Genomic DNA, 23,482 nt, shown 5'->3' on the forward strand with positions numbered 1-23,482 from the left:
TATCTAATAAAATCATAGAAAAAAGTACAGATTTAAATGTTGACTGTAAGGAAAAATAGACCAAAGTTTACATAATGTCAACATCAGAAAGCATTTTTACAAATAGTAATTTGTTCCGTTATGATGTGACTGCTTTACTGTAGGTAAATCTGCTAGAAATTTAATTATTTCACAGATGTTGTATATTATTATATACAGATCATCCAGTTCACAGATGACCCCACAGTGGTGGGACTCATTCGTGGAAATGAGGAATCAATGCACAGGGACAAAGTTAAACACCTAGAGGGCTGGTGCAGAGAGAACAACCTGCTGCTCAACGAGGACAAAACAAAGATGATCATCGACTTTCAGAGGTCATGACCTGAGCATGCTCCCCTCAGCATCAGCAGCTGTACAGTGAAGAGAGTGGAGAACATCAAGTTCCTCAGAGTGCAGATCTCACAGGACCTAAGCTGGAATAAGAACACCTCAATGATCTTCAGCAGAGACTGCATTTCCTGAGGAAGCTGAAACAAGCCTCTCTCCCCACCAGCATCCTCAGGATTTTCTACAGAGATGTGGTCAGAGCGTCCCGACATCCTGCATCTCAACATGGTTCTCCAGCTGCAGTATGTCAGACAGAAAAGCCCTGCAGAGGATAGTCAGGGGAGCTCAGAGGGTCAACGGAGTTTCCCTCTCCTCTGTCCAAGAACTCTTCCAGAGCCGCTGCAGGAGCAGGGCATGGAACATTGTCAGGGACTCCTCACACCCTCTCCATAAACTCTTTGAACTGCTGCCATCAGGCAAATGTCTCCGGAGTATTAAAGACAAAACCCCCAGACTGATCAACAGCTTCATTCCACAAGCTGTCAGAATACTGAACTGCTGATCTGGATATGCACACACATCTGGAGCTTAATCTAATTTGAGCATTTTTAGTTTTAGTTTCAGTATTTCAATTATTTGTTATTCCACTTTACATCATAGGCTGTTGATATGGACACTTAAAAACAATTCAAAATGCCAGTTTTGTGGAACAACGTCTTAGGGATGTGTGTGTGTGTGTGTGTGTGTGTTCTTTATTTTCTATTTTCCTAGTTTTTTTCCTACTGTTAAGTTTGTTTAATTGCTTTAAATTGGATCGTGGAGAAACGCTCTCTAATCTTAGCTGCACTACTGTTGTATGTACAGCTAAATGACAATAAAGCTTGATTTGATTTGATTATATATCTTCACATATTTTTTTTCATTCTTTTAACATTACAGTCTTCCACTGTTTTTTAACATATTTTATCTGGCACTCTTGCTGTGTTTTTTACTGGATTTTTTTGACTGTGTAGGTAAGGAAAATAAAAAATTTTTAAAAATGACTGAACATAAGACTAGCATATTTAACAAACTGCCTTTATCTGTTGCAGGAAAAGTGGATGTAAAGTGCCACCTGGGTCAAGAAGTTCCTGTTCACTCTGAAGCTGAGGTGAATTACCTGCAGTTGAAAGGATTCAAGGATTCGGGCTTCTGTTCATCATGTCAAGAGGAAGCAGGAATCAGAAGAAATGACAGTCTGCCTGAGGGGAGACATCAGAGCTCTGATAGTGAAATAAAAGCCTTTAGTCCTTTAGGGTCATGCAAAATCTGACACACATGAACACACAGTTAAATTTACATCACATTACACTGTGTTAACTGCAGCTGCTACTTGTCTGATTGTCACCCTCCTTGTAGCCTTAAAACCAAAGGCGTTTTCCCTAAAATGAAACAATTCAGCTCTAGCGATTCGTTGTTTTGTCCTCAAAAGAAAGCTTGGCTCCCAAAATATGAATAATATGAATATATACACAATACTGGGCTACAACCACAACACCAAAACTGACTCTAAACTGAACCCAAGTCCAAGTCCTAGCCCTTATACCTGTCCTACAGCCAGAATGAGCTAGAATGTCATCATTTTCCATAAATGTCGCCACCGCCAAGATCTAAAACTGAAACTGGTCATCACAAAGATATAGAGGTTTTTAGGAAGAATCAGGAGGACACAAAGACAAAGTATCACCTGCTGCTGAGAGAAAGTTAGTCAGGATGGTCAAGAGTCAATCAAGAATCAGCAAAAAGCAGGTCTTAATGAATGATAAGCTGCACACACTGTTTTACAGCAACATGAACTGAGAAGCTGCAATGCAAGAAGGAAGTTCTTCCTCTAGAAGCAGAACCTTAAGGCTCAACTGAAGTTTGCTGCTGATCATATGGACAAAGAAAAGCCCTTATGGAGGGAAGTTCTGTGGTCAGATAAAACAGAAATTGAGCTTTTTGGCCTCAACGAGCGGAAATATGTTTGGCGGAGAGAAAGTGAGGCCTTTAAACCCAAGAACACCAAACATACAGCCAGGCATGGTGGTGGCAGTATTATGCTCTGGGGTTGTTTTGGTGCCAATAAATCTGGAGCTTTATACAAAGCAAATTGAACAATGAAGGAGGAGGATAACCTCCACATTCTTCAGGAAAACCTAAAATCATCAGCCAGAAGGTTGGATCTTGGATGGAGTTGAATGTTCCAACAAGACAATGATCCCAAACACACATCAATAGTGACAAAGAAATGGTTAAATCAGTCTAGAATTAAGGTCTTCCCGAAGTCCTGACTCATCAGGAACCTGTAGACTGTGATGAAGAAACAGGTCAGTGACAGAAACACAACAAATTGACTTCAACTGCACCAACTCTGTCATGACGAGGGTCAAAGATACGACCAGAAGCTTGGTAGCCCTTCGTCTACCAAGTGATCATATTTGGTAACTTCCGCACATATTAAACATGGCGTTGCTCCCGCCTCTCAGTGAGGTTGAGAAACGTGGTTTTCACCCAGTCATCACACTACATCGTGGCATTTGACCAATCAGCAGAGGCTTGGAACGTATCAAACTTTCTTTTTTCTCCGAAGTTGGAAAAAGACAGTTTTGCGGCTCGGTCCTCTTCCATATTTGCGGTCGAAACGCCAAAACTAACCACAGTTAGTTGATGAAATTCACACATTTACGATTGAGTAGTTGTGCTAAGTGATGATAAATACATTTCTTGGAATGTTGTTTTACAACTAACGTGCAAGGAACCAGATATGATAACTTCACTGACATTGAATTTCAACATAAAAATTACAAATTTTGAGGAATGTCACAAAAGTAGAAAAAAGTCTTATGTCCTCCAATGACACTCCAGGGTTGAAATTTTGAATTTCAAAGTGTTTCAATGAGTGCCCTTTAAAGGGTTAACAGCTACCAAAAGCCCCCAGTGGAGGTGAAAATGAACAAAGGAAATTTAACCAAATATTAGAATTGCTTATGTACATTTTGACCCAGCAGATTTTGTCATATTTCCAGAAGACCTATAATAAATCCACAAAGGAACCAAGATGCATGATTGTTTTCTTGGGACAAAGACTCATTTTGGGGATTCCATCATAGAAAAACTTCTGACTTCAGTGACAAGTATTAACTAAATACATTGTCAAACAGGTTTTTCTAAGCATTGGGCACTGCAGGTTAAGATGAGAAGCTCCTCTAGATCAGTGTACACAAGAGCAACTGAGGCACACGTCTTTTGTAATTCAGTTTCTCCCAGTTTAACCTTTACTGTAGATCAACATTTCACAATTTCACTCATTACATTAAAACATGTGATCGTCCTCACTGCTCAACAAGCTGCATCAGTCACCGAAGTAACTAATACAGCAGCGATACATTTGAACATTTCCACTGTTCAATTTGTCTTTTTTACAAAATATAATAATTAGAAACCAACAGAACAGAAGCGGTACAATATATATAAAATGCTAAAAAATCAAAGTAAAAATAAAGAATTAACCAAAAGGCAGTGATTCTTCTCCTTTTTTCTGCCTTCGTTGTCTCGTCCTGAACCCGCCGCATGTAAACAGTCAAAGACAAAACAAACGCTGATCTGAAAGCGACTCGGCTTTAAATAGGGATCACAGTAGGAGCAGCACATTTACAGACAGACGAGAAGCAAACAAGGACAGATGGAAGGAAGCAAGTCGGGCTAAATCGTTTCCTTCTGTGAAACTTTTAGAGATGGGCTAAAATTCACTGACAATCAAATATGAAGAAATGCACAAATCAATACAGGATTTACTGAAATGACCGATGTGTTATTTCAGGTGTTACATAATAATAAATAATCCAATGATATTCACTGATAGTCACCATCTGTCCCAGGCTGAGTCTAGAAAAATGACTATTCTATCTACACTGTTGTCAAAAGAAAGTGAATCACAGAGGAATTTCACATTTCTAACCCTTCTTTCATAATGGTATGTTACATTAATGACTAGCAGCACAAATAGAAATATACACAAAAAATATTTATTCATAGTTAAGGCGAAGCTAACTAACATTAGACAGGTGATCTCAAAATATTGCAAAATTTACAACCTTTATATAACAGTTTTGGTAAACACTGCTTTATGGCCCTCAAGTTGCTTCAGTTCATCATTTTTAATGGAAAACAAAAAGAAAAGGCGCCATTCGGACACAAGCAAGGAGTGACTGCAACTCTTCCACAGCTGCAGAGTCAATCTTAACTGATGCAAGCTGGAAGAAATATTGCTGTATACTGAGGTTATCTGGATGATAGTTACAGTTTTAACAAGTGATGCACTTTCTTTGAACACCAGTGTGAGTTCACTTCGATCTTCACTCTACTGGACGTCACTTTAATGTTTTGTTGAGGCTGTTTAAATTCAGTTTTGGTTCTCGAAAAGCAAACCAGCTCTGCAGGGCTTGTTGCAAGAGGAGGTCTACTTCATTATCTGAATAAAACACAGAATCCTCTCACATCTGGAACATTATCTGGTCTGACAAAATATCCAGATGTTTCTCAACAAACTTATTTCGTGCACCTGCTTTTTTTTTTTATAGAAGCCAGCGTGTTCCACTAAATCATAAAAGGCAAACATAAGATGCCTGAACTTCCATGTTAGAAAGATCTTTGGACCACAGCATCTGTCATCACCATCAGACCATCAAGCTTTAATGTTATAACCACAACGCGTGTTCAGACTCTCACTGCTAATTCAGGGTTTTGGATATCATTGAATTTGCAGAACCTGAGAAACTTAGCGTGTTCATTTTACATTTCTGCATCGTATTTTAAGTCCGTTCCAGTCTTCTCATGGTACTAATGATTCATCAGAGTAGTAATGGTGTTCATAAATCATGACAAAAGCACTGCACCTTTAGAAATCGCTCTACAGATTTTCGGGGAAGAACCAGGATAAAAATTTCCACAAAAACAAATCAATAATGTAAACCACGTCACATTGAAATTAGAATATGTTCTTTAGTTTCAGGTCTCCACTAAACTCTTGAGAAAGGTAGACTTTTGGGGCAAAAATCTAAAATCACGCAAAGAGAAAGAGGCAGAATCAAAAAAATAATAAAAACAGAAGAGCCAGTTAAAGACTCAGAAGAGTAGATCTGAAGTTGACGTTTCAAAAAACTATTCTATGTTGTTTGAGTGGACAGATTTTGAGCTTCTGCATCAACGTCATGTGAGGAACTGTCAGATCTGAAATGGCTGCAGCGGTGAAAGTGCTGATTCGATATGAAGAACGTAAAGAAACTGGCTCTTGTGGTCAGAATTTGGGAAAAATCTGAGCAGCAGGTCAAACTTTTCCATCCTGATAAATAAGAAAACAAAGCAGCAGTGGTTAACGTTGTCAATCCTCCATGTGTTTAAGTAGATAAACATGGACAGCAGCTCTCATCACCTGTTCTGTGCTTTCACAAGTATGTATTCATTGGAACCAATGAACAGAATCGCCCTGTGGTGATAAACTGTTAATATACACAAAATCAATGCCTGAAAATAGTGATTAACACACTCGTCATTCCACAACGGACAGAGGGTTCAAGTGTCTCAGTTTAAAAACAGGAGTCAGACGGATGTGAAACTCCCTCAACGCAGGTAGTAGGTCCATCAATTTCCCAAAAAAAAAAAAAAGTTTGGTAAATGCACTTTTTGTTCTGGTTTCTTTAACCCTGGTGTAAAGACCAATGGAAGATCCCTACACAGGGCGAATCACAAAGAGTACCACTCAGTTGACATATTTCCATGTCCTCCTCACTGTGTGAGCGAGCGGGGATGCTGGACGGGGGAGGGATGCAGCAGGCTGCCAAATGCCTGGAAGTGTGACGGAAGGACAGCAGATGAAGGAGGCGAGGCGGACGGAAGGCTGAATTCCACTTGCAGCCGATGGGGGGCGCCAGCCTCGCCCCCTGCTGTTCCGCAGTCAGGGCCCTCGGAGACAAAAGGTCCACCGCGCATGTGCAGCTGGTAGAAGCAGGGGTTTGGGAGGCCGTGGTCATCATGGTGGGACGGAGAGCTCCACTGGGAGGCCTGAGCAGACGGCTGAGACTGGAGCTGGACCGGAGCTGAAGGACAACAACTGTCGGAGCCAGAATCCCTCAGGTCATGGATGGGCGGGAGGGAGAAGGGACATCCAAACAGCTGCTGAGGACAGTCATCACCGCACAGCTCTGACAGACCCATCACCAGCTCACCATCTGCAGGGATGGAAAAGAATTCAGAGTGACAGGAGTAACTGTCGTCATGTTATATTACAGCTTCATTTCAAGTTCTAATAATGCTCTTATTCTGTAAGTATCAACTGTTAATGATTAAATTTGGAGAGTGTACATATTCCTGGCAGAAATCATCCATTCCCTGTCATCACAATGAAATGACAGTGAATCAAATGCCTGATCCAGAGAGTGCAGATGTTCTTCCATGGATGACATGAACTGACACAGTCCAGTGATGTATTAAAGTTCCTCTGACATCCACAGCACAGGGATATTAGAACTCTTGTACTTGCATCAGTGCTGTAGTTCTCTATTCTTGTCAACTACAAAGAAGATACTTAACTTTTATCATTATAATATATTTGGCCGATTTGTGTTGTAAATTAACCACATCTCGTAGCTATTGACAGGCTGTTGATCTGTACCACGGACACTGAAACAAATCAACTCATTCTTAGAAAATACAAGTGCTTCTAACTGTAAACTACAGTTACAGGTAAAGTCTGTGATTCTGGAGAAAGATTGATGATAGGACCACCTAACTTTTTCTGTGCACAGAACAGCCAGCTATTTGACCACAAAGAGATATTCACTAAAATGACCAAAACGTCTCAGATTAGATACGCTGACTTTATATTTAAGAGTAAATATGTTTTATATTGATTTTGAATTTCATTTGGATTCAGCAGAGCTACACTTTGAACAATTATAATGGTAAATATCAAATGCATTGTATTTAAAAAATGCTTTTCAAACAGAGCAACGAGGGCAAGGTTTTAATTCATTTTTAAATAACTTAAGATATCTGACATTGTTTGTAAATGAATGGAGCAATTACTACACAGCCAGAGGAGGCTTTTTACATTAGTCTGCTCCTTTCAGCTCTAATTAGGGTTTGATTATCTACCACAGATACGTTAATGAGATTTATTCCCAGTGAGCATATTTTGTTTCCTTCTACTCATCCTATTTTCTTTACCTGCAGGCCCAGCCTGCTTTCTGTGGCCTGTGTGGACCGAAGTCATGGCTTTAAGAGAAAGCGGGGAGTTCGTCTGCGCCTGGGGCGACCCTCCTCTTCTGGAGCACCACGTCAACATGCACAGCATGCACACAAACACACACACACAAACACACACACACAGAGGACAGCCATGCATACAAACACAACAACACAAAAAGACAAAAAGCAAGAAAACATGGGGGAAAACAAAGGAGGGGAGACATGAAAATGCTTTACAACAAAAGATAATGAATATGTGATGTCCAAAGAAAAAGTCCAAACTATGTAGTCAAAGAGGAAATTCAACAAAAATTAAAATCCATGAAACTGCATGTATAACATGGCTGACAGAGCAGTATGTGGTTTGGAAATATGTCTGATGTGGTATGTGAGTGGTGTACATACAGACAGATGGGTAAAATACAGAGTCTTCAGCATTTTTGGAAACCAAACTCAATTTTCCGTCATACTGAGTGTTTGCGTTTTTCAGTATATGATGCATTTGCCAAATTGTAGAGTTACGTGTTCTGTGGCCAGCCTCCAGTTTAAATGAAACACTAATGAAATGGGTGGATATTTTCTAAGCCATTACTGTACATGTGCTTCTTTTCCAAGCTCTTCTGTCGTTGCTTTGAACATGAGGTCATCGGAATAATATTTTAGGGCAGTATATAGCTGTGCTTCTGCTTTACTCTTTCTTGCTTGTAAATTTCATGTGGCACAAAGTCAGTTTAAACTGAGCAGAGTGATTTATTTCCTGATTCTGAGTCACCAGCCACCCGGCACTCCCTCTAAATTCTAACCTTGTTTGTCCAGATCCAGGTTCGACTGTGGAGGTAATGTGGACTCCAGCTGCCCAGTGCCCATAGAGGTGTGAGACAACAGCCCTGAGGAGCTGTTGCTTCCCTCCAGGTCTCCAGCTTCCCCGTCCTGGTCACCGTCCTCCCTGCAACACACAACACAAACACTGTCAGCACAATAAACCCTGAGGCCACTGGAAGCTGTGAAATGGCAATTTACAGAACACAAAGATTTACAGGGACCATTTCTTGAACCAAAGCAGCAACACAACTTTATTTTAGAAGCAACACTTTAAAGGTCACCAACAGAGGAGCATCGACCACACAAATATAAACATGAATTCTAGTTTCAAGGCACCGCTTCACAAAAGTTTCCAAAACCAGTTCAATTCAGAAAGCAGTGCAGAAAAGGAGTTGAAGAAAGATTTGTTTGATTCACAGCAGACTAATATTATGATAGCTTTTGTTGTGTGAACCTACAACTTATGGAAATGAAGAAGCAAACACATTAAAAAAGCCTGGTGCTTCCAAAAGAGATTCTCAGAATAGATTTAATGAGACATTCACAGCGCAAATACATGAAAAAGAAAAGAAGCAGAGTCCTGTGGCAGTATATAAAATAAGAAGACATTTTAAATTAGTTGTAGATGACTCAAAATGTAAAATGTCTTCTGTTTCACTCTCCATAGGGTCATTCCATTGTAGATCATTAAATATTCAGAACAGTTTCTCCTCAACCATGTCTGATTTACCTAAAATTTTGGAACTATGAACTACGGACATATTTGCAAAATTTTTGTTCATATATGTAACACTTTCTATAATTGCCCATCAACTCACTTTCTGTACGTCTTTTCACACACTGAAATTTAAAGCTACGTTTGAAAGACAATATCTCAGGAACTCTGAAAGATGAAAGCCCAAAAATGTCACTGTTATTTCTCATCATGTCACTGATTTAGAGTCTGCAATATTGGAGTAGTAGAAGTAGATTAAAAAATCTCTGACTATGGAAGAGTTGAAAAATGAAAACAGTGAAGCTGCCATGAACAGACCCATCTTTGAACAATAACAAAAAAAAAAAACGCAGATGTGCACTAGTGATATTTTCTAAACTATGTGTAGCTGCATGTCACAATAAGACAGAATGAATCATATAGATTATTTTTCAATATGAAATATTTGATCACAAATTTTTTTTAAAGTAATTTTCATATAAATTCTTTACTGATTGAGCAGGACTGACAAGCTGCACCACAAAAATACCACTAGGCAGCCTGATCAAAGTAAACCAGAGTTCTGATTTATTTCTGCATTTTCTGCTATTATGTGCTCAAAGATGAGACTTTCACAACAGCTTCTTTTTTTTTTTGCATATTTCAACTCTCATATCCCATAATCAGAGACTGCTTGATCTACTTGTCCAATACTGCAGTGAGAAATAACAATGAAAATTTCAGTTTTTTTTTTTTTTATCTTAAGTAGTTCCTGAGATATCGCTGTTGAAACAGCCTCAACTTTTAATGTGTGAAAAAGCATAACAAAAAGAAAATTCTCTGAAAGTATTTGATATACCAAGCAAAAACAGACAATTTTAAATGCAAAGTTTAGGATAAAAAAAGAGTTTCAAGCAAATCAGAGATGGTTGAGCAAAAGGGCCCCTGATGATCTTAGATGGAATAACCCCCATAGCGACTAAAGCACGAATAGCAGAATTACAGCAGTATGTGACGAGTACACGGTGTTCGATAACATGAAAAGGTCAGAAATATTCCTTAGCTAGCGAGTAAAATTACCCTTGACACACCACATCAGCACTCACTGCAGGGCTTTTAACACAAGGCAGTCATGTATGTTTCAGTTCAGACTGTAAATGTTCACATTTAGCCGGACTAATTGTTGGTCTTTACGCTCTAGTCCCAGCAGTACTCACATGCTCCCTGACTGCAGGCTGTACTTCTTGCGGCTCAGCCTGGTGGCCTGTTGGGTAAAGTACACGTGCCGGTCGGACTTCTTCCACACGTAGTAATACTCCACACACTCGCCCACAGACCGCGTTCGTACCTGAGGAGAAGGGAAAAGTTGGTTTTGCGTTGAGCTACGAAAACTTCACAGCATTTCAATATCTCATCTCCGGAGCGCTCACCTTATTAGCCTGAATGAGGTGGAAGTTTTTCCCGTAAACTCGATAGCCGTGTTCAAAGTTCCTGCACTCCTCTTCGCTCCAGGAACAAAGCTCTTCTAAAGACAGCAGACAGCAACAGCAGGATTGAAATGCTAAATGTTGATTTTAATTCATGCCACGATTGGCTACACAGATGTCAACTACATGCAAAATGCAAAACGACACGTAAATCAGAGAAATAACACTCTTGTTTCCATGTTGTGCTCATTTCATAGTCATTTCCAGCACAACGGTAACTTTAGCCACAGGGCTGGACTTAAACTGGAGGCTCACAGCTGAATAAAAGGTCAAAAGGTCACATCAATGAACTGTTCATCCTCTGCGGTGCTGAACTCAGCAGCTTGTGTTAGGTGGAAAGGGTAAAAAAAATAGTCATCTTTGTTGAATAATCAACTGGAAAATGTTTTCACAGTTCTGAAATATAAGTTTTCACACGTGGCATCGCTGTGCTGCACAGTTCTCACAGCTAGATTGTCTTTACGCACTCAGATTACACCCATATCTATAGTTTGATTTTTAAAGACGTGGTGTCCTGCAAATGCAAATCAAATACAAAGAATTTCTCAAACATGTGACTTCATGAGGAAGTTGTTATCTTTAAACTAGTGGGACAGTTCATTCCATTTTTCTACTTCCTGCAGTTCAAACACCTGGACAGCACCTTAAAAAAACTATTTTGTGAATTTCCCTCCAACTGCAATATTTCCAAGTAACGTGATTACAATGAGTTTCTTTTTACTGAAAAACTGCATGTTGTCAGTCGCTATCACAAGTGTAATTAAGCACAAATGAAGTACAATTCAAGTGCTGTGAGGTTGAGAAAAACAAGACAAAAGGTCTGTTCTTACCACTGAACACTTTGACATTGAAACGAAATCGCCTCAGTGCCTCTTCTGCATTGAAGTTGCATTTCACTAGTTCATACAGTGCCTAAAAGTCAAGACAAAAGGACAAGGAAAAAAGGTAAAAATAAAAAATACTGTCACAGAGTGGTCTTTTTGTTTAAACCGAGTTAAAAGAAGAGGAACTCCTGACTACTGACAAACGTAGTTGATGTAATTCCGGGATTCAAACTAACTTTCTGACTGGTTGCACAGATGCTACCAGTAATACATTTGGTTGCCCCTCCCATCCTTATTTTGGTACAGCATCACCACAACTGTTAATCTAAAACCTTCCCTGCTGCTGAATTGTGCCTCTGCATAACATAGTTTTGCATTAATGTAAAGATTGTCACAGATTTGAAACCTGATATTTATAAATTATTCAAATCTGAAAATATGTTTATTTAGCCACAGTTGTTTTTCTCAGAGATTGTCTGATATGGCTCCTATAAACTGAGCAGAAGCTAAGCTCCCCACTTGATAAACATCTGCAGCATCTGCTTAGTGATAGACACTACGATTTACCGATGTTCCCTAAACGTCTCACATCCGGGCTAGAGTAGATGCTACCAAGCAGCTGTAGTTCGCTCAGACAGGTGTGTGACCAAAAATTATTTGGGAAAAAAGCAAAATAAGGTGTTCTAATGTCAGATTTACAACTGAATGATGTTAGCTACTTGGTTTGTGGCCTTTTCTACGTGTGGAGTACATGTTAAATGTCGTTATCACAGTAAATCACGTTCATTTAACTGTCAGAAGCCAAAATTACGATCGTTGTTAATATTCATTTAATTTTGCAGCTGTAGCAGTGTGTCAGTCATCGTGATTGAATGCAGTGGGCTACTTTGTCGTCTTCTTCACTGATTTAGTCATAATCTCTCTGCCTGCACCTGCCTTCTTATCCTCAGGTGTGTCTGAGTCAGGACCTCTCCCTCTCCACCAGCCTCCTCCGTTCTCTCCTCATTTTGTTTTTTTTCAAAATAATCCACTACAGATCGTTCTATCTTTGGAACAGCTACTTAAGAAGAAAAGGTATTACTTTCAACCACAATGGCTAAGGCTGAAGCACCAAAACTTTTCGTCATTTTAACTCGCACAGTTTAACATAAAAAAGCTCGCATATGCAGCCGTTTTGGTCCGAATCTGGAGAATAAGACCAGTGGAAGATGCGCTGTCAAGAGTCTTCAGATGACTTGGACATGGTTTAAAAGATAAGTGCAAAGCTTTCCATACAAACAGACCTCTATTCATTCAATTATCAGTTTCTTTAAAAATATACACAAACGCATTCAACATATTTTACCACAAGTCAATGGTTAAAACTACACATTACTCATTTTCTTGGGTCATTTAGCACATCGCTCAAGAGTACTTCAGCACTGAAGATGGGCAGTTTATACATGGGACTACAGTTTGAACACACTGAATGTAGCTGACAATGTTTTCTGAGATGCGATGTCACGCTACCTGTTCGTTGTCTTGGACAGTGGCCCCTTGTGTGAATACTGCCCCCTCTTGGCCTCGCGTCGTCTGTACATTCAGCAAGAACTCCTCCACTTCCTCCATTGGCAGAACCCCCGGCGTCCACAGCAACTGGTCTTCACTGCTGTAGGCTGCAGAAAGAGGAGAAGAGAGACTAGAATTAGCTAAAACGGGAGATGGTGATGGTAAATAAAGGCTGTATTTTGCTAATATTATCAGTGAGGGTCAAAGGAATTTTCAGATTCTGCAGAGGGGTTTTACTCCACTGCAATCATGTGGTGCTTGAAGGATTTTATATGAGGTTTACACAACATCTTAGATGTAATCTTCATAAAAGAACAGTTTAAACACTTTTTTTATACCACTGACATTAACTTTTTTATTTGCTTACCTCTCTCCTGGTGGGTGTATGGGCTGATTGGAGGGATTTTTGCCTGATACATGGAGCCAACCATGATCTCCTGAGAACCAAATCAAGAGACATAGTTTATCATAAATGCTGATAAAAGCTGAAACTTTATTAAAAACCTGTGCTGCATGGTGTGACAGACCTGCTACCTTGAAAACCCAAAGGGCTGACCAGAAGCAGATGTCAGGTTTAAACAACAAAGCCACTTTGGTTTTGGAATTGGTGCGATTTTTAGCCCTACTGGTCTTTTCTCTAGCTTGCACAAATGAAAATATTTTTATGTACTGCGTTTTTTGGCCAGTCTATTAAAACCACAGTGGTTCCGTCTAAATCAGGTCTCATGTACAGGGGTTAGTTTGGGTTCAGGTGGATAATCCTGCAGTATTTGATTTATGCTCAATGCCAATGCCAGAAGAAGTAAGTGTGTGTGCAGATTTTGAGGCTTCTACTCCTTATTGGATCAAATGTAAAGCTTCACAAATAAGTCCTTTGTTGTTGCATTTTTGTATGATTTTTTTTCCTCCCATAAACACACACACTGCAACATACATGTTTAAATTCAACATCAGGTCATTACGCTACCTTGTGCTCTTCAGTGGAGGGAATAGAGGCATCATCAGAGTCCTCATCTGACGAGCTGACTAATGTGTCTTTGTCTCCACCTTAAAGAGACAAAACATCAGGGAGGTGTTGGTTTAAACTTACTGTACGTCAAGGTTTTGCCAAGAAAAATCTTCATGTTGTCATGAAGTCACATCTTTAAGCGGAATAAATCATAAAATTTTTAAAGAAATAAACATTTCTGCAACTTCTGGATCGATTCTCAGTCACTCAAGTCATTATAATCATTAGAGCTTCAGTAAAAAAGCTAATTAACGTCTATTTTGCGTTCCAAAAGACATTTGTAAGAACCAGAAGGAGAGGTTCCTTTGCTTTTTACTGATGCTCTTCAGATTTCTGAAACTTCAGCCTAGTGTAGACATAATAAAAATAACACTGCAATATAGCTAACTCAATATAAAACAAAATTCAATATAAAACAGCAAACAGAAAAGAGAAAAAAATCAAAGAACAACGAGGCACCTCTTCTCTTTTTACCTTCCAAGAAAGCGTGTGTTCAGTCTGTATAAATAAAGGACACACAAGCAGCCATATGTTTGGTTTTCAGGATATTTTATGAACTCAGCAGTTCAAATATAATCACTACCAGGAAAGGTTGTTTCAATATATCTAAATTCCTTCAGCTTTGAAATGTTCGGATGTCTTGATATAACATAATTCTGTCATATGGAGAGTGACAAGCAGCTACAGCCCCACAATCATGCAGGAACATCCCATAACACAATATGCTCAAAATAAATAAATCCAAGCTTACATGTCATTTCCTGATAATATAAAACTTGGTTTGCTATTTTATTAGAAACTTCCTCCTAGCTATAAGTAAGAAACTACCACAAATTTAACATCGACAAAAACAAAAGCTCCAGGAATGTTCCTTTCTTTCATCAGAAACATCTGAATGTACATTATTAAACCGACCATCCATTTCTTATGTTTCCTTTTGCTGTCAGACCTGCCATCATTTTAAATGTTAGACAGTCGGGCGTTAATGTTCGTCTCACCTTGGAGGCGACGGAGCAGATCTGAGGTGTTTGAGGTTACTGAGGGGGTGATGTCATCAGCTGATGATTCCTCTTCCTCCTCCACAGGGAACAGATCTTCAGTTATCTGATCCTGAACACCAGAAAAGCAAAACAGAGTAGTAAACTGTAGCAGAGGAGTCAGCAGAACATGATACAATATTCTCATTTCCTAAGTCAATCATATTTACTAGATGTGTTTAATTAGATTCTACACTTTAAGGCTGATTCTCAACACAACAAATCCGATGTAGTCGATGTGAAATTGTGCAATCAGATCAACAAGAGCCAGACAGGAATGTGAAATATGAATGAAGCCACAGATATGTTTTGAGTTGTATCACACCTTGTCCAGTGTCATGTCTGGCAGGCTGGCAGCCATGTGACAGGTCTCCTTCTCTGGATCTGATACTGTATAACCGTACAAAGCCAGCAGCTCCTCCAAGGGAAGCTCACCGGCCTACAAATGAGTTACAGACGGAGACGACAACAGGTGGAGGGAGATGATTGGGTGAAAAAGGGACAGAAATGTAGGAATTACTACCACATTTTTTGAACATAACATCCTCCAGACGTCTGTCGGTTTAGTGAGCTCAAGAACAGTCTCGACATTTTCTCCTCTTCTGTCTGAATAACTCTCGATCAGTTTGTAGAGCCACTGTTAAATGCTAAAAAAAAGAATTAAAAAAAACTACAAAAATGACGCATTTCAGGAAAGGATAAATGGTGTCTGGATAGTTTTGCTACGTAAAACCAAGAAACATTTCAATTTACATCAATCTATGTTTCACATTTTAGATTTTATTCATTTATGTTTATGAAACCTTCCAGATCGAAGCAGATGTGAAAACCAGCATCTGTATGTTCCAGGTCATTTCCTTAACTTGGTGCTCAGAGAGTTTATTCTATTGGATGTGAACACAAAAATTATATATCGACATTTTTATGAGCAAAATATTAATTATTACAGTAATTAAAGCTGCTGATTATTTTTTTAGTTGCATGTTGCTTTACACAAAATTACAAAAAAACCATCAGAAGGGAAGATAGTGGTGCTTTGATGTGAACCTGCTTCTGAGTTCAGCTTCTGTAACAGGTCTTCTTTCTGGACTCTGATACACCAACTACAGACTAGTTTGTAAACACTGTAAGGAAGTTTGGGGATGCCAATTTGCTGTAGAGCACCTTTAATTTGGGAGTTTTCTGCCAGACTATTTTCTGAAAGTCTGAAGTCTGTTATTTTTGTGTCTGTAAATAATATTTCTGTATTCAGCTGCATGAGATAAGAGACTTATTAAAAACTGTTGTTTATTGTGTGAGCAAACAAGTTGAAGAAATAGTTTTAAAATACAACTTGTATCTAAGTTTATGAAGGCCCCCTTCACTAAAAACTATATTTTTTACATTGGTAGCATGCCCATATGATGTTTTTTTTACATGCTAGAGGACCCATCATGGTGAAAATAGGCAGTCAGTGCAAAGGCTGAGCATTTCCACTTTGAAACTGCAGTGTACTGATGTCTGTGTTAAAATCAGGGATTCAGACTTTCAGTGTTTCATATGTAACAAACCTAAAGAACCAACCCTGAGAGGCTGCAGTGTGGATCTTTCTACATCATTATTCTTCTTCAGAATGGGTTCAAACATGTATGACTACATTACTCTAATATTACAGCTTGTCATGGTGCAGCATAGAGTAGTTGTACAGTGTTTTTGCAGAGCTACAAGGGAAGCTGGTGTGCTCGAGCTGCAGTGAGGGTAGAGGGGGTACTTTATGGATCTGCATGTTCTCAAAGACGCAACAGATCATTTCATTTAAGAAACTTCTAAATATGTAACTCTGACACACTTAGATGACTTTTTAGGGGTTAAACAAACGTCCAAAGAGGGAACTCCATTAACAAAGTGGTTAGTTATCAGTCATTCCAATTAAAGCCTAAGTCTGCCACAGTACTGTAAGAATTAGTTGTGGTTGCCCCACTGATATTAAGTTGGTCAAATAGCAAACATGACCACAGGAGGCTTCCATTACTATTATAATCAGTATGTCAGTGGTGCAGTAAAATCTGCTACTACTAACTTCCCATAAAAAGTCAAAGGAAAACATTTTGCTGCTGTGGCTTCTGGACGGCAGAGAACAGCTTTGACACATACAGTGTGGGACTGTGCTGCCATCTTCATGGAGCGAGGACGCTTCTCCTCCAGCTCCTCTAAGACCTGTTCAGACTTCTGCGTCTCCAGCTGAGGGCCTTCATCGCTCTCCACTAAGCCACGACCTCTGCACTCATGTCCAGATGCTTTCCACCCACCTACAAACACACACACACACACACACACACAGATTGTATTACTTGTATATGCAGCATTCAAATCATGTAAAACAGCACAGGGATGTGTTTTAATAGTGCAGCAGGAGCCTAGACAGTGAACAGTGCACACCAACACCATGGGATCACACAGTGGCTGATCCTGGCTCATCCCATTACTGATCACCTGACTCCTGACTTCTAAACCGCCCTTTTTTAACTTGTGAGACCAGCTGCTACTGAAACTACAGGGTACTGAAAGGCTGGACAGATTATGACCCCTGAAGCTGTAATATAATCCCTACTGTAAATAGCTATACTGCATATACTTTAACAACTCATACATTCTGGATATTTATCTGCAAACTTAGATACACTATTTATATTGTTCATACTGTATATGTACTGTACATGAATGCACTACACTTCCTGCTTCTTTTGCACTTCTGGTTAGATGTTAAACTGCACCATGTTTCCTTAGTGCAATGAAGCTGAATCTAATCTAAACTTCATGGATTTTTAAATCTTCTACAGATCTACCAGAAGTCTTTCTATTGAATGATTGGTTTGAAAATGGTACAATAACAGATTTTTCCTACAGTATCAACATGTTGTCAGTCCAGGCTTTGGTCTAAGCTATTTAAATGAAATAGGACATACCGTGTTTCTATGATGAAGGCCACATAAAAAAGTTAAAACACAAGTGAACAAACTTTGGGTAATAAGCTACATGAGAGGCTGTACATGGACCTTAACATCATCAACTCTAGTTCACACACCTCCAACACTCTCTGCATTATGTTTTAGCCTAAGTTGTAAGGACACTGAAAGTCCATATATTGTTATATTCATATGTCTCGCATAGTTATATACACTGTTTACACTGTATATATCGTAGCACACTCTCTGGTTTGAAGCTAAACTAAATTTTGTCATCTTAGTACTTGTGCAATTACAATAAAGCCAAATCTAATCTAAACTTCATGGATTTTTAAATATCCTACAGATGTTGAAATGGTGCAGATTTTCCAATAGTATCAACATGTTATCAGTCCAGGCTTTAATCTAAGCTATTTAAATTAAATTGGACATACTGTGTGTCTATGATGAAGGCCACACAAAGAGTTTAAACACACAAGTGAACAAACTTTGGGTAAAAAGCCACAGAAGAGGCTGTAGATGGATCTCAACAACACCAACCCCAGTTCACACAGTGTCGACACTCACTAGATTACAGCCCACCTATAAGGACACTAAAGGTTCATATGTTATTACTATAATCATATATCTTGAATATTTAAATGCATTGTGTATATTGTACATATCTTAGCACACTCATACGGCTTTTGAAGCTATTCCACTTTGACATTTCACTGCACTTTTCCTGCTTCTTTTGCACTTTTGGTTTGATGCTAAACAGCATTTTGCTGTCGTAGCACTTGTGCAATGACAATTAAGATGAATCTAATCTAATCTTTATGGATATTTAAATTTCCTACAGATACATCAGAAGTCTCTCTAAAGACTGATTGGTTTGAAAATGGTGCCATTACTGTTAATGATAGTTTTACTGCAGCATCAACATGTTTCCAGTCTAGGCTTTGATCTATACTATTTAAGTAAACTGGGACAAGACCAGCCCTCATCCACACAGTGCAAACACTCACTAAATTATATTACATCATAGCCATAAGGACTGTAAAAGTCCATATATTATTATTATTATTATTAATAAATTCATATATCTTGCATACTTTGAAGCATTGTTTATACTGTATATATCTTAGAACACTCATACTGTCCTTAAAGCTATCCCAGTTGAACACTTTGCAGCCTCTTTTACAGATCTGGTTTGATGCTAAACTGCTTGGGTACTTGGACAATGACAATAAAGTTTAACCTAATCCAATCTTTGCAGATTTTTACGCATCCTATAGATTCATCAGAAGTTTTTTCTACACAATGATTGGTTTGAAAATGGTGCAACAGCATTATATGGTCAAGTTCCTGCAGAATCAACATGTTTCAATTTAGGCTTTGGTCTGAACTAAACTAAGTACAGTAAGATATATGGTGTAGATCACAGCATACCTGTAAGGACATTAAAAGTCCATATATCATTATATTGATATACCTAGTAGTACTTGTGAAATGACAATAAATTTGAACCTAATCTAAATTTTGTAGATTTTTAAATCTCCTACAGATTGATCATAAGTTTTTCTACAAAGTGCTTGGTTTGAAAGCGGTTCAATAAGGTTTTTTCCTGCTGCATCAATAACTTTCTAATCTCAGCTTTGGTCTAAACTAAACTAATTCAGATTCAGATTCAGAAAACTTTATTTGTCCCCAGAGGGCAACTGAAGTAAAGTGGTAAGTAAAGTGAAACATAAAGCCTACCTGTAAGAACACTAAAAGTCCATATATTATCATTCCATTGATACTTGTGCAATGACATTTAAGTTTAACTAATCCAGTCTTTACACATTAGTCATAAGTCTCTCTATAGACTGATTCTTTTTGTTGTGGTATAGTGTAATAGCCTTCTTAAAAGCATAACAGTTCTTTGTGATTTTCCAAAAATATTAACAAGTTTCCAGTCCAGGCTTTGGTCTAAACTATTTAAGGAAAGTGGGGAATACTGTGATGAAGGCCACATAGAGTTTAGGACTGAAGTGAACAAACTTTTGTTAATAAGAGGCTGTACTAGTATCCCAACACTAGTTCACACAGTCCCAACACTCTCTAAATTAGATTACAGTCTAACTCATGAGGAGTGTAAGTTGTGTTTTTATATATACCTTGCCACATTCATACCACTCTTAAAGCTTTTCTCCTCAGACATTTTATAATGCACAGCACTTTCAATGCTTAATTTGCACTTTTGAGTTGATGCTAAACTGCATTTCATCATCTTAGTTGAATCTAAGAAATATCTTTAGAGATTCTGTACAGAATGATTGGTTTTGCTGCAATATAGTGCATATTATTTCATAAAAACATAACAGTTGTTCATGGTTCTGCCTACAATGTTTCCATTGGAATCAACAAGTTTCCAATCTAGTCTTTAATCCAAGGTAAACTGAGTAAACTGGAACATACTGTAACTATGATGAAGGCCACATGAAGAGTTTAATGCATGAGTGAACTAACTTATAAGAGGCTGTACTGGTGTCTGAACAACACCAACACTAGTTCACACAGTCCCAACACTGTAAATTAGATTACATAGGATAACGTTATTTTTTTTATAGCTTTGGTTTGTCGGTATATAAAAAAAATAAAGTTATCCTATGATAATAAACAACAAAATGAACATCATCCAACTAAATTAGATTACAGTCTACCTTTAAGAACCCTAAAGGTCCATATATTATTATCAGATTAATATACCTTGGATATTTACAGTTACAGTTTGTACTGTAAATACATTATATATTATTAGCATTATTATATTATGTATATATATTATATATTATTAGCACACTGTATATATATATCTTAGCACACTTAAAACTATCCCATTTAAACACTTAATATTGCGCTGCACTGATCCTGCTTCTTTTGGACATTAGGTTTGATGCCAAACTGTGTTTCATCACCTTGGTACTTGTACAACAATAAAGTGGAATCTATTCAAATCTTTAGAGATTCATCATCAATCAACAAGTTTCCAAACTAGTCTTAAATCCAAGTTAAACTAAGTAAACTAAGACATACTGTAACTATGATGAAGGTCACATGAAGAGTTTAACATTCTAGATAACGAACTTATAAGAGGCTGTACTGGTGTCTGAGCAACACCAACACTAGTTCACAGTCCCAACACTCTAAATTAGACTACAGTCTAACTTAAGGACACTCAAAGTCCAGTTAGAACCTAAATGTTCTGGTTCTCTAAATTAGACTACAATCTAACTTAGGAGGGGTGTAAGTTGTGTTTTTATATATACCTTGCCACATGCATACCACACTTAAAGCTTTTCTGCTCAGACATTTTATAATGCACTACACTTTTCCTGTTTCTTTTGCACTTTTGGGTTGATGCTAAGCAACATTTTGTCAGCCTAGTACCTGTGCAATGACAAAAAAGTTGAATTTAATGAATATCGTTAGAGATTCTATTACAGAGTGATTGGTCTTGCTGCGATATTGTGCACTATTATTTCTTAAAAACGTAACAGTTCTTCATGGTTTTTCCTACCATGTCTCCAATTGAGTCAACAAGTTTCCATTCTAGTCTTTAATTCAAGTTAAACTAAGTAAACTGAGACATACTGTAACTATGATGAAGGTCACATGAAGAGTTTAATACTCTAGATAACTTGTAAGAGGCTGTACTCGTGTCTGACCAACACTAGTTCACACAGTCCCAACACTCTAGACTAGACTACAGTCTAACTTAGGGACACTAGAAGTCCAGTTAGAACCTAAATGTTCTGCTTGGGTCCAGCGTGTCCTTCTGTCCGTCCGTCTGTCTGTGACCAGCGGCGCTTTCCTGTGACTTGGTGCTGAACGTGTCTCCGGCTCGCAGCTCCGAGTGGCACAAGAAGGAAATAAACTAGTTCTCAGTGTTTCCGAGAGACACGGAGGGAGTTTAGCGGCGCCGAGTCATGACAACTTTTCCCCCGACTTCAGCCCACTTTTCCCGGCGGCCGAGCGCACCTGGGGCAGTTCAGCACCACCGTGTTCGACCCCGCCGGGCTGCCTATTGTTTTCTGCGGCTTTGCTCGCTCGGCTCGGGGAATGGCTCTTTAAAGCCAAGAACGCGGAGAGAGCCGAGATACGCCGGAGAGCTTCTCCATTTCTCCCCCGCCGCTTCCCGGTCGAAACGCGCCTCCTAGCCGCCCTCCAGCCGGCGTTCAGCGGCCGGACGAACCCTCGACGGTCCCGGGTACCGCACCGGGTGACACTAGTGTGAAATTCGGCCCCGTTTCCGAATCATTCGGCTCGTTATATTCCTCGTTTTCGCTCACTTACCTCCGCCATTCCGTTTCTGCGCAAGCTGCGTGTTGCCCGGATGTAGTCGGTCTGCTCAGCTCCGTTTATTGCCGCAGCAGCAGCGGCGGTGCTGCACTTCTTTGCACCGACTTCTACCGACTTATTCCGCTATTTTTCAGTCACTTTGCAGCTGCAATTTAAAAATGTATCATTGGTTTATTTCAAAATCGTTCCCTTAACTGTCAAATTTGGTATAAGTTGTAAAAATATTCTCCAACTTGCAATAAAGATGTTAAAATTACTACCTAGAAAGCAAAAAGTAATTTATTTACCTTACAGCTATATTCACTCATCCTGAGCCTGCTGTCAGATTTAAACTACAGAGTTGGCACTTTATAAGACACAAAACCAGCACATAATCAGAAATACTTCCCAGGATGTGTTGTTCCAGAGTAAAGACTAAGTACATAACACATAAAAGAGTCTTTAAAAATGACATACTAGCTGGAATCTTTTTTTAATGTTTAATCAGGTTGAAAACTTATGTTTAGGCTACCAGTTCTTGAAATAGTTGCTGATTAAAAACACTTTTAACTGTGAAGGGAAATAGAATCAGAGCACAAAAACCTAAATAATTACACCATAAATCGGCTCACCTTTTTTGAGTTTACTTAATGAAAATAGATGAGTTTGACTGATTTCTAGTTAAGTGAATTCAAAATGTCTGGTTTTCTTGCATTCTGAAACAACTTTATAACTTAAAAACATGATTTCTTATAACTTGAACCATTTTGACTTATAATGATGAGTTGGATGAATGAACAGCTGAGAGTTCACTCATTAACTCATTAAATTAACTTCACAAGACACAAAACTAGCACATAATCAGACATATTTTGTCCGAGGATGTACTGTTCCAGAGTAAAAAAAATCTACAGAGACTCTTGTTTTTGTAGTTTGAGAAACCAGACATGACGGAAACTTGTCTTTAATACATGTGAAAGCAAGTTTTGGCTGTTGTTTTCCTCATAATAATCAAAAATAGCTCCAGCTATGATAAAGGTTGATACCGAATTCAGTTTGTATATCTGTAGACTTAGTTTATTTTATTTTAACTAGCAGCAGCCACACAAATGATGTTTTTACTGACTCAAAACTTGGAAAATGGAAAAATAAAGCAAGTCGCTCTGTAATTAATCAGTGTATTTAAATGATTAAAGTTACTATCCTCACTTCACTGAGCTTGTTTTCTCACTGTCT

At 38.6% G+C, this 23,482-nt stretch overlaps 1 protein-coding gene across 2 annotated transcripts; it reads right to left on the reverse strand.

The window, feature by feature from the left end:
- Positions 1 to 3,582: 3,582 nt before the first annotated feature.
- mier2 (mesoderm induction early response 1, family member 2) lies at positions 3,583 to 22,365 on the reverse strand. 2 transcript variants are annotated; one of them, XM_023277781.3, is made up of 12 exons: positions 22,262 to 22,365; positions 17,130 to 17,284; positions 15,322 to 15,435; positions 14,958 to 15,069; positions 13,918 to 13,997; positions 13,318 to 13,387; positions 12,912 to 13,057; positions 11,409 to 11,490; positions 10,522 to 10,616; positions 10,309 to 10,439; positions 8,379 to 8,521; positions 3,583 to 6,557 (listed from the first exon to the last, which is right to left on the reverse strand). In XM_023277781.3, the coding sequence occupies exons 2-12, from the start codon at positions 17,154 to 17,156 to the stop codon at positions 6,115 to 6,117; spliced, it is 1,443 nt and encodes a 480-aa protein (XP_023133549.1). In that variant the 5' UTR covers positions 17,157 to 17,284; positions 22,262 to 22,365; the 3' UTR covers positions 3,583 to 6,114. The 2 variants fall into 2 exon arrangements, with proteins under 2 accessions (XP_023133549.1, XP_035807637.1); XM_035951744.2 differs by lacking the exon at positions 22,262 to 22,365 and adding an exon at positions 21,712 to 22,255.
- Positions 22,366 to 23,482: the final 1,117 nt, after the last annotated feature.

Source organism: Amphiprion ocellaris, chromosome 2, assembly GCF_022539595.1.
Source record: "Amphiprion ocellaris isolate individual 3 ecotype Okinawa chromosome 2, ASM2253959v1, whole genome shotgun sequence".
Taxonomy (NCBI): Eukaryota; Metazoa; Chordata; class Actinopteri; family Pomacentridae; genus Amphiprion; species Amphiprion ocellaris.

Coding starts and splice junctions, on each gene's coding strand:
- mier2 (XM_023277781.3), bottom strand. CDS start 17,156: ATGAAGATGGCAGCACAGTCCCACACT. Junction 10,440..10,521: donor ACCTCATTCAGGCTAATAAG/GTGAGCGCTCCG, acceptor CCTTCTCCTCAG/GTACGAACGCGGTCTGTGGG. Junction 8,522..10,308: donor AGCCTGCAGTCAGGGAGCAT/GTGAGTACTGCT, acceptor TGTGTGTTGCAG/GGAGGACGGTGACCAGGACG.